The 11327-nt window shown below is 52.5% G+C and overlaps 1 protein-coding gene across 1 annotated transcript; it reads left to right on the top strand.

The window, feature by feature from the left end:
• Positions 1-5976: 5976 nt before the first annotated feature.
• On the top strand, positions 5977-10949 carry KRT3 (keratin 3; the record flags this gene model as incomplete). The annotated part of the gene is made up of 9 exons (XM_084256354.1): positions 5977-6612; positions 7492-7712; positions 8209-8269; positions 8626-8721; positions 8990-9154; positions 9260-9385; positions 9702-9922; positions 10206-10240; positions 10630-10949. The coding sequence occupies 9 exons, from the start codon at positions 5977-5979 to the stop codon at positions 10947-10949; spliced, it is 1881 nt and encodes a 626-aa protein (XP_084112480.1).
• Positions 10950-11327: the final 378 nt, after the last annotated feature.

Genomic DNA, 11327 nt, shown 5'->3' with positions numbered 1-11327 from the left:
AAGACATACATTAACAAGATTAAGTGGATTCAGAGAATAGTTCTAGAAACCATCTGGACTAAAGTCTGGGAGACTTTAGTCTGTCCTTCCTTCCTTCCTTTCTTTCTCTTCCCACCCTCACAGGGGAGAAGCAGTCTTAACCTGGGTGTATTTAACCTGGAGAACAGTTTCTGGAAATTCGTAAGTGTTTTCTCATGTTGGGGGTGTTGTCATACAGAAGCCAGGGGAGTTTGTGTGTGTTACTCTGGAAGATCAGATGAGAACAGATTCATTTCTTTCACTTCACATCCATTGAAGGCCTTCTAGGGCTGGGTGCTGATGGACACAAAGGCCAGGAAGACTGCCAGTGGCAGCACTCAGAGGGTTATGGTCTCATGTGGGGACAGTGATTCTAAGGGACAGAACAGTTCAGCAGTGGGAAAAGATCTATACTTTGATTTGATTTGGTTGGTAGGAATTTGAGACCGGAGGCTGAAAGGCCTCAGTTAGGGCAACTGTTGTGTTATTGCAAGGGTTCTGAGCACACTAATATGCACAAATGCCTGGAGATTGAGTAAATAGTATGTCTTTCAAGTACCTGTATTACCATTTCCAAATGTATGTAGTTTTCAGATGCAATTTTATTTAAAAGTGTTGCTGAATTCATAGTAAAAATCCATGTTCTTCAAGGATAAGGAAAACATGATTTCTGACATGTGTGAAGGTCAATACAAATTTCAGATGATAAAAGGGGCCTTAGATCTAGAGAGGGCTGAGTGCCAGGGTGACATGGGCAGGTGGGCAAGGGATCTGCCAGCCCCAACTTCACTGATCCCATGAAGAGGACTCAGGTTCCCACTGGAGCAGAAGGCATGAAAGCTTCGATCCAAGAGGCCCTTCCTCAGGTCAGGGTGGTGACTTGCTGGCCTGGGCAAGCCAGAAGATTTGATGAATCGCCTTCTACTCTTCCACGATGATGCATAGAGGGGTGAGGGGGGAGTGCCTGGAGGTAGAAGGGTGGATTGGATAGCCTCCAGGCTGCAGCACCCTATGAGGTTCTGAATTCATACATTGCAACCCAGTGACTCACGTTGTTCTGCAGGGAGAAAGTACTTAGGGTACTTAGTTAAGCTTCAAATAATCTGGGTATTGAGGGGGAGTGTCAGCTACTCTATTTTCTCAAAATATATATTAGATCTCCGAAGCCCAGAGGCTGGGTCATCAGGATTTTCACTGATTGCTCCCTTCCCTCCTGTCATGTGCATTGCGCATGACCCTACAATCAGAATTCACATTCTAGCCCAGCTAATGTATCCCTGCTATCTCTCTGCTCCCTGCCCCTTGTGGATAGTGTCTTCTCTACAATCCTGGGGGCAGAATAAGAACAGACTGTGCCCTCATCACACTACTACTGTCTGCTGGAGAGGCCCCGGGTCTAGAACTAGCTAATGACAATTGTAGCTATAACTTTGCTTCTCAAAGATTCTTCTCCAATTCCTTCTAAAGGGTTGACAAGAATGGTTCAGAGTCGGTGGGCTCTGGCAATGGTTGGTATCGCCCTCAGTGGGGGACAGTAAGGTGCCTTGATTCACTCTGAGTTTAAGAATTCTTACACACCTGGATTTCAGGCCCCACATGTGACTACAGCAGTTCCATCTGGCACAAAGGCAGGCACTTGTCACAACACTCCCCAGAATCTCCTCCTGCAAGACCCATTTTATCGCTGTATTGATAAGGGCTCATACTCAGAAATGAAAGAATCCATCTGTCTAATATAACCTGAAAATAATTTATGAAAGGATAGTACTGTTAAAGGTGTCCCTGGGAGCTCTGTAGCCTGAAACTGTGCCCAGTCACACCCAGGTGGCTCCAGGGAGAACCACTGTGACCCTGGTAACCGTACTGCATCACTGCCAGGGAGACCCCATGTCCCCATTGTGGCACTTTCTTTTGCTAGCTCCTTATATTGTCTAAGTTAGAACTTGTCTCATCATGTCTATCTCAATGGAAGATTCTAGGCCACTAATTTGGCCTCCATGTGTTTTTGGGATTTTACCCCAGGAAGGTGTTGACCAAAATGTAGGAAGGGTGTGTAAAGATGTGTAGCCACAGATGATGAAAGTCTTCACGGCCTCCACTTCCTGAATCTAGCTGTGCCTGCTCCCAACATGGAACCTGGGATTAAGACTCCTTGGGCTGATACGTCTTTCTTTCTGTCTCACCAAATCCTGTTCTCCTTCAAGTTTGGCTCATGATTCTTCATGAAGCCTTCCCGTGCAATTTCACTTGTTCATTGCTTTTCTGGTCCTTCATGCTCTCACAGCACCTGCAGTGCAGCACTTAGCTTCACACGTTCTTACTGTTTGGCCTGTCTGAGCTCTTCGAAAACTACTCTCTGTCACAGGTGACTGAGAGCTGAGGCTCAGTAAACACTCAGATTTGTTCACTGGTTTCTCTTTGGCCTGGGAATTGAGGTCTGCACCCCTTACCCCCAGTCATGGAGTTGATTTTGTTCATCTATCTATGCCCAAGCTGTGCTCACATTCCCGGTAGGGCCTTAGGGGGGTAATTTGCAAATGGAAGCATCATTTTATTGGATTGGATTCATTTGACAGGTATGGAACCTGAAAGTCTCCTTGAGACACGCACACAAACAAACATTGTGAACATTGAACACTTTTAATTAGCTAAGTGCTTCCTAAGCATAACAAGGACTTTATGAGAAAGGTACCACTAATAACTTATTTTTAAAGATAAGGAAACTGAGGCACAGAAAGGTGAAGAACATGCTTATGGACATGAGATAACAAAGCCAGGTTTAAAAATTGGATCTGTTTGGCTCCAAAGTATATGCTCTTAAACATTCAGAGAATAAAAATGTGACCCAATTTTTGGATACATTTCTAGAAACACTTGACAGAGATTTTCTGCATTCAGCTGTATTCCTGTGACATCAAGAGGGGAGGAGATGATTGACCAACTTTAATGGCTAGAGATGCTGAAACACAGAACTGAAATAACTTTGGTCATGATTAGTCACAGGGAGGGCCTTGTCCACCTCTGAGTTGGGTTCATTCTTCAAACCCTGGTTCCTCTGAGGGAGTAAAGAGGAGGAGGGTAACTGTGTGTGGCCGCCTTCTGGACCTGGGATAATTTCTTGAGCCATTAAACTTGGGGTAGCAGTTGTGGAAGACCAGGGATACAAGTCAGACATGCAAGAGAGGGCTGCAGTATTGGGCAGGGGCCTGGTCATGTGGCCTCAAATGACCACTCAGCTGCAAGATGACTCAGTGATTGATTGAGTCTTGATACTGTGATTCTCCAGCATTTTTTTCCACTGGGGGTCTGGAGAGGTAACACTCATTTTGCACATACATTTCCCCAAATCCAAACATCAAATTTGAGAGATCTGGATACTCTTTTAAAAAAAGATTTATTTTTATTTATTTATGCATACAAGAACTGGGGCGTAGTCCAGAGGAGCAGAACAGGCAGATTGACTGAAATACACTGCTGAGGGGAGCAGCGGGCCAGACAGGAGAGGTCTGCTGCGCCATGTGTGTCAACTCCCTGGCTGGGGATTGAATTCATGCTGTAGTGGCTGTCGATAGCTTCATAGTGCTGAGACTTAACCCCTTGTGCCACCAGGGAGGCCCAGATCTGGATTCTCATGTGAAAGTGTTCTCAGTTAACTTGAGCTATGTATCCTCATGTAATGGGATTGGAACAGTTTTGATTTTTTATTTTTTGTTGTAATCTAGTAAAGGCTTCATTCATTCATTCATTCATTCAATCAATCGATTGATTGATTGATTGAACCAAATAATCTTTTTTTTTTCAATTTTTTAAAATATTTTATTTTATATAATTCTTACATCATTTTTCATTTTTGCACAATGTATGCATTTTCATTTTGGTTATATTCCCCATACAATTGCACCCCCCCCCCTTATTTTGACCCTAATCCTTCCTCTTCCCTTCCCACCCCCCATAGTGTGTCTCTGGTTTATAGTTGCTTGTTGATTTTGATTTTTACTTTGTATTAGTCTTTTTCCTGGTCCCTTATTTAGGTTTTCTAAATTCCTGCTATGAGTGAGACCATCCGGTATTTTTCTTTTTCTTTCTCACTTATTTCGCTGAGCATGATCCCTTCTAGCTCCATCCATGTTGCTGCAAATTGCATGTGTTTATCTTTTTTGAATGCTGAGTAATATTCCATGGTATATATGGACCACATCTTCTTGATCCAGTCATCTATTTTGGCCATTTGGGTTGTTTCCGTAGCTTCGCTATTGTAAATAGTTATGGCAGATCAATTTTGAGGAACCTCCCCACTTCTTTCCATAGGGTCTGGACCCATCTACATTCCCACCAACAGTGTAAAAGGTGAACCAAATAATCTTTACGAGCATCTATTATTGGCAAAGTTCTGTGCCAAGAACTGGATGGTCCCGCATATGCACAAGACTACAAGCTCCTGGGAAAGCTATGGTTTTAGTCCTGGCCATGATATTGCATGGCCTGGGGGGTAACTTATAGGGGAGAGAGGGACAAAAATGGAGAACCAGGCCACTGAGGAAAATTTCACTTCTCCTGTACTTGGGCCATTCCCATCCTGCCACCCTGTCCAGGGAGTGCTGAAGAAGCCCCGTCTTACTTCTTTCCTCATTCCAAGAAGCCTTCTGCCAAGGCCATACATGTCACACCCTTGGCAGCACCGAACATGGCACAGACTGAACAGAAAAAGACCTGTCCTGGAGAGATAGGCAGCTGAGCTGGCAGCTCCACAGCTGTGAGGAAGGTTTTCCCCCTGGACAAGCCAAGCCCAGGCCCTAAACCTCTGAAAAATGCCGGGTTGGCGGGTTCTCAGGTTTTTGGAGTCAGACACGTATAGCATGGCTGCCGGCTCTGCCATGTGTGGGGCTGATGTGGGGGCTGGGGGGTCTGGAGACTGAGGACACAGATGCACCCCCTTTGCCAGAGAACTGCTTCTTCAGGGGGCCACGGGTCTTGCTCACGGTGGGCCTTGGACAGTCCGGAGCACGAGCTATTCTCTCTCTAATATTTATTGGATTGGTTAAGGAATTGATGCTTGAATTTCAAATTCCTTGGGACTTGGGACAGAACCAGAGAGGTGCTAAAAATGGGGGAACCAAGAAAGGAAGGCTTAGAGTTGGCCCCATATATATAACAGGGTATAGTTACTCTGGGGACTTTTGGAAACAAAACAAAGAGATACACGCACAATTTGGCAATTTGACCTTTGCTGAGGTCTCATCAAAGTGCAGAGGTGTTCACTGTCTTTTGCTCAGAACACAGACATGAACCCAGTGCCCTGATCCCTGAACTACAGCTTGGGACCGAGAGGGAACCCAGGAGGCTGATTTGTGAGTGTGCTGGCCTTTGACTCCAGGAAGGAAGCGTGTCCTTTGCTTGATCTCCAAACTCAGCACAGCAGGAACACCCAAGGGCCATGTGCTGCCTGTGGGATGAGCTGTGTCACCCCTTCTGTTGAGATGCTCCCCAGGTCCTTGGCCGGACTTCATGGCCTCCACCACCCAGATGGCAAGACCCACAGTCCACCCTGTCCTTTCCTGAGCTGAGCCCCGCTCTGGTGGGGCAGGCGACAGGCAGACAGACAGAGGATGAGCAGGCTGCCTAGGTCTTGTCAGGCAAAGTTAAGGAGGTGGCCGTGCCCGAGCATGGGCAGCGCCAGGCACCACCCCTGCCAGGTAAGCCTGCCACCTTGCACTTTTTTTTACCATTTCAGATTATTTTCAAGGTGTGTTTAGTAGCCTGGAACAAACTTATTGCCTTGCAGGCAAACCCAACCCATAAACATTTGGGATTATCGCTCCTTTTTTTCAGCTCAACAACCTCCACGGGTGTATATAAAGGGATTTATTCAGCACAGGTCTTCAGTTCCCTTCCTGCTTCCTCTGACTCGCCGTGTCCTTGCTTCACTCTTGCATCTTTCCTTCACCAAGTGTTCTCACCATGAATAGACAAGCCTGCAAGACATCTGGTGGCTTCTCCGGCCGCTCCGCTGTGGTCTCCGGCAGCAGCAGGATGAGCTGTGTGGCCCGCACCAGGGGAGCTGGTGGAGGGGCCTGCGGTGCCCGGGGTGGAGCTGGTGGCTTCGGCAGTCACAGCCTCTACAACCTGGGTGGCTCCAAGAGCATCTCCATGAGCGTGGCTGGCAGCTCCCGGGCTGGTGGCTTTGGGGGAGGACGTAGCAGCTGTGGTGGTGGCTTTGGGGGTGGCTTTGGAGGTGGCTTTGGTGGTGGCAGAGGAATGGGAGGTGGCTTTGGAGGGGCTGGTGGCTTTGGAGGGGCTGGTGGTTTTGGAGGGGCTGGTGGCTTTGGAGGGGCTGGTGGTTTTGGTGGAGGTGGCTTTGGTGGCCCCGGTGGCTTTGGTGGCCCCGGTGGCTTTGGTGGCCCCGGTGGCTTTGGTGGCCCTGGTGGCTTTGGTGGTCCTGGTGGCTTCCCTGGGGGAATCCAGGAAGTGACAGTCAATCAGAGCCTCCTGCAGCCCCTCAACATGGAGATTGACCCCCAGATTGGACAAGTAAAGACCCAGGAGCGGGAGCAGATCAAGATCCTCAACAACAAGTTCGCTTCCTTCATTGATAAGGTGATGAAGCTTGTACTGGGGCCCCATTCCTAGGCTGGGACATTGGGTTTGACATTAGAGACAGTATTTAGGATCAACCTGGGGCAGCCCTGGCTTGTTGGGGGGGGGCACTAGGCAGCACTCTAGGGTTTGTGACTATGTCCAGGGCTAACAAGGTCGTCCACATGGTCATGTAAGTAGGAAAGACAATGGTCTCTGTGGCCTTGGGCATCCTGAGTCCTGCTTGTCTGACTCCACTCAGGTCTCCCACCTATTGCCTGTCTAGGCTCAGCTGGCAGAGCTGACAGCCCATGGCAAGGACTGTGGCCACTGGCAGGGAAGGCTTTGACTTAGAGCTGGTGACTTTTCAAACACAAGCTGCCTCTGAGGCTTTGCAAGGGTCAGTTCCTTCCATGTTACTGTGTCAGCAAGGACACAGACACCCTAGAGAAGGGATTGAAGAGGTTTGCATGGATCCTCGTCCCAAGGGGCTGCAGAGAAGCTGGCAGCTTAGTTTGAAGCCCTAAACAACTAGTCAGAAAGAGAAGGGTACATGGCCGGGAGCGTCACACCTGCTGTCTCTTGGCTGTCACATCAGTGATGACACCTCAGTGAGTACCAGTCCTGGTGATTCACAGCCTTTGAAGGGCTGGGGTGGCAGAGAAGCCTGAGATGGAGCTGATGCTGCAGAGGTTGAAGCACGTTTTGCTGTGTGTGTAAAGGGAGCAGCTCCTTCCATCTGCTGTGCCAGGTGTTGGGAGCCGAGTAGAGTCATGAAGTCCCTGGGAAAAGCCTTCCCAGTCTCTGCGCCTGGCGGTGGGTGATGCAGACACAGGGTGATGCCAGGCCCCTCGCTCTGCTGCACGCACTGCCTGACGTGCCGCCCCCCATGCCTTGCAGGTGCGGTTCCTGGAGCAGCAGAACAAGGTCCTGGAGACCAAGTGGAGCCTGCTGCAGCAGCAGACCTCAAACTCCACCTCAGGCACCAACAACCTGGAGCCCTTTTTTGAGAACTACATCAACTCCCAAAAGAGCTACCTCGATGGCATCCTGGGAGAGAGGGGCCGCCTGGACTCAGAATTGAGGAACATGCAAGACCTGGTGGAGGACTTCAAGAGGAAGTAAGTGCTGGTGAAGCAGTGGGAAGATTTGAGGGCCACCCAGCTTGGATCCCAGACCTCCTGCACCCCTCCTGCCTGCTGGACAGTGGTGCCCCTGAGCCCAGTTCCCTCTCCTGGGCTTCATGGACAGTGGCTGGGGTCATTCAGTTTCCTCTTAGCCCCCTTCTTCAAGGACAGGTCTTTACAGGGAAAAATGCAAGGAGGGTAGGTTTGGAGTTGACGGACACTTCCTCGGGAGCCAGGCTGGGCAGAGCCTGGCCCTAGGATCTGAAGATGACGGGACGGCTCAGGGGGCAGTGGCTGACCATGACTTTCCCAGGGAGCATCTCCCTGGTCTCTTTCCTGCTATGGAGACAATAATAGGAGGGTGCAGTCATCCAAGGCTGGTGGGACCTGGAGAGAGAGTGGGAGAGATGAGCTTTCTGAATGTCAGAGAACAGTGGTCTTCATGATTATCCCCAATCCCAACTCAGTCATTTCTTTTTAATCCTTACAGATATGAGGAGGAAATCAATAGACGTACAACTGCTGAGAATGATTTTGTGACCCTGAAGAAGGTAAGGGCTGTGTGTGAAGTTCCAGGGGCTTGTAGGCACAGGCTTCTGGCTGGGTTGGCAATCTCCTACTCCACTGCCACGGACCTGCCAAGTTCAGGCGCTTGGAGCCAAAAAACAGAAGCCAGGAGCATCTTAGTCTGGAAAGATCCCTAAACGAGTCAATTCATTTGATTTTGGTTTTTGAGGACTGACCTTAAGCCCTCCCCAGCGAGTTGGGAATCACTCCATGTGGGGTCCAGCCCCAGACAAGAAGTCATGAGCCCCCACCCCTGTTCCTCCCTGGCTTTCTCTTGCTGCATTTGCAGTCAGTTGTTTGTTTCTCAGGGGATGGGCCTTTATGCTTGTGTCTTCCTCAGGACGTGGATGCTGCCTACATGAACAAAGTGGAGCTACAGGCCAAGGTGGACGCCTTAACAGATGAGATCAACTTCCTGAGGACGCTTTATGATTTGGTGAGGATGTTTCCTACACAGGGGAGAGAGAGAGGGGGAGAGGTTTCCAGATTGGAAGCAGGGGAACTTTGGTATCTAGGGCCCAGGAAGACTGAATCCTGGTGGCCTTCTGCAGAATGGGTGGTAGACATGGGATTCTCTGATGGGGGTGCCGCAGTATGGGGCGACCACCCCTTCAGAGCTGAGACAGTGCATGGAACTGTTGATTAGGCCACTGTGTGCTTGTTGCAGAGGCATCGAGAGTAAACAGGCCCCTCTGTGTCTGCAGGAGCTGTCCCAGATGCAGAGCCATGTCAGCGACACGTCTGTGGTGCTGTCCATGGACAACAACCGCTCTCTGGACCTGGACAGCATCATTGCTGAGGTCCGGGCGCAGTACGAGGAGATCGCCGAGAGGAGCAAGGCCGAGGCTGAGGCGCTGTACCAGAGCAAGGTAGGAGCCCTCCCCTTGCCCCAACCTGGTTTTAGGTCTCACTGAGTTTCCTAAGGATGTACCCGCACTTGGCAAAGTCACATTGATGGGTTTCTCCTCTGTCAGCTTGGGGAGCTGCAGAGCACAGCTGGCAGCTATGGGAATGACCTGAAGAGCACCAAGACCGAGATCATGGAGCTCAACAGGATGATCCAGAGGCTGCAGGCCGAGATCGAGAACGTCAAGAAGCAGGTGGGCTGGCTTGGGCTGCTGGTTCCCGGGCTGCCAGGGAGGGGTGGGGGCGAGCGTCTCAGGCCTCCTCGCCTGGACTGGACTCCTGGGACCATCTCAGGCAGCCTTGACCTGTGGGGAGTTCAAAGACCAAGGCAGCCCCAATAGGTGATAATTCATGGGGGAAATAGCTCTCCTGATGGAGACAGGATGGAGGCTCCAGGGAAGGCGGGATGTTGCCTGACTTTAAGGTACTTGTTATGGGATATTCATTCTAAGACTCAAAATCTGGGACCGGCCTACAGAGTTCATCCTTCCTCTTACCCCCCCACCCCAGAACACCAACCTTCAGGGGTCCATCGCAGACGCTGAGCAGCGTGGGGAGATGGCCCTCAAGGACGCCAGTGCCAAGCTCCAAGAGCTTCAGGCTGTCCTGCAGAAGACCAAGGATGACCTGGCCCGGCTGCTGCGGGACTACCAGGAGCTGATGAACGTGAAGCTGGCCCTGGACGTGGAGATCGCCACCTACAGGAAGCTGCTGGAGGGCGAGGAGTGCAGGTGAGCTTTTAACTCTAGCCCCCCAATTCCTTGGACCAAATCCCACGCTGAGGGGCAGGGAAATGAGGCGATAAATGGGTCCCACCCCCCGCCCCCGCCGTGCAGAGGCACAAGCCTTTACCAGCCTGCTACCTCCAGGGTGCACACGGGTCCCCCCAGGACGCGTGGAGGAAGGGTCCCCAGCTGCCAGGCTTCTCTCAATTCAGTCCTGGTTGTTATTCATCCCCTGCACCTGTGGGCTTGCTGGGAATTGGCTCGTGAGGGAACTTTCTCTCTCACACAGGATGTCTGGGGAGTGCCAGAGCGCGGTCAGCATCTGTAAGTAGCCTAGGCAACCGCTACACCTGCCTGTCCTGACACAGGGCAGTAGTAACTAAAAAGGATTTCTATGGGAGGCGGTTTTCTTGGGGCGGCAGGTGGGCACATGACTGCTCTGGGGTCAGGGCGCTGTCAGCAGGTGTCCCTGGGGCTGGGGTGTCTCTGCTCCGGAGCCTCTTGTGGGAGCAGGAGCTGGGGCTGGACAGCCTGGGGGGCAGCGCATAATGCCTGGCTCTGCGGAGAAGGAGCCCCCGGGGATGCATAAGGACAAGCCAGGGGTGGTAGCACCTTTGCCGATGACCCTCGGGTGCAAACGCGCCCTCGCGGGGCCCCGCGGCCCTGGGGCGCTGCAGCGAGGGGCGCGCTGACCCGGCGTCCTGTCCCCGCAGCCGTGGTCAACAGCGGCAGCAGCAGCTCGGCCGGCGGCTACGGAGGCGGCCTGGGCGGCGGCCTCGGCCTGGGCGGCGGCGCGGGCGGCGGCTTCGGCCGGGCCGGGGGCAGCGGCTTCGGCGGCGGCAGCGGCTTCGGCGGCGCCTGCGGGCTCGGCGGGGGCAGCGGCTTCGGAGGCGGCAGCAGCTTTGGAGGCGGCAGCGGCTTCGGCTCCGGCTCCGGGGGTCGCTGTGGGGTCAGCGGCGGAGGCTTCAGCTCGAGCAGCAGCCGGAGCAGCAGCGTCAAGTTCTCCCAGTCCTCGGGGCACTGCGCCAGATAAACCACGTGCTGGGCCGCAGCGCGCACCTGCAGCCCCGGCAGCCCCAGCAGCACCAGCAGCCCCTGCAGCCCCTGCAGCCCCAGCAGCACCCTCAGCCCCTGCAGCCCCTGCAGCCCCAGCAGCCCCAGCAGCACCCTCAACCCCCTCAGCCCCCTCAGCCCCCTGCAGCCCCTGCAGCCCCAGCAGCCCCCTGCAACCCCCTCAGCCTCCAGCAGCACCCACCCCCAACGCCGGCCACAGCCGCAGCACCAGCCCCCCATCCCGCCCTAACCCTGCTGGGGCCCTTCTTGGGGGCTAGGAGACCAGAGCCTCTTGCTCCTCCACCCAGAGCACCCTGGTGCAGCCCAGTCAGAGACTTTCAGGCTCTTCTCTCCGGCC

Source organism: Talpa europaea, assembly GCF_964194135.1.
Source record: "Talpa europaea genome assembly, chromosome: 15".
Taxonomy (NCBI): Eukaryota; Metazoa; Chordata; class Mammalia; order Eulipotyphla; family Talpidae; genus Talpa; species Talpa europaea.
This window is presented reverse-complemented; position numbering and strand designations above follow the sequence as displayed.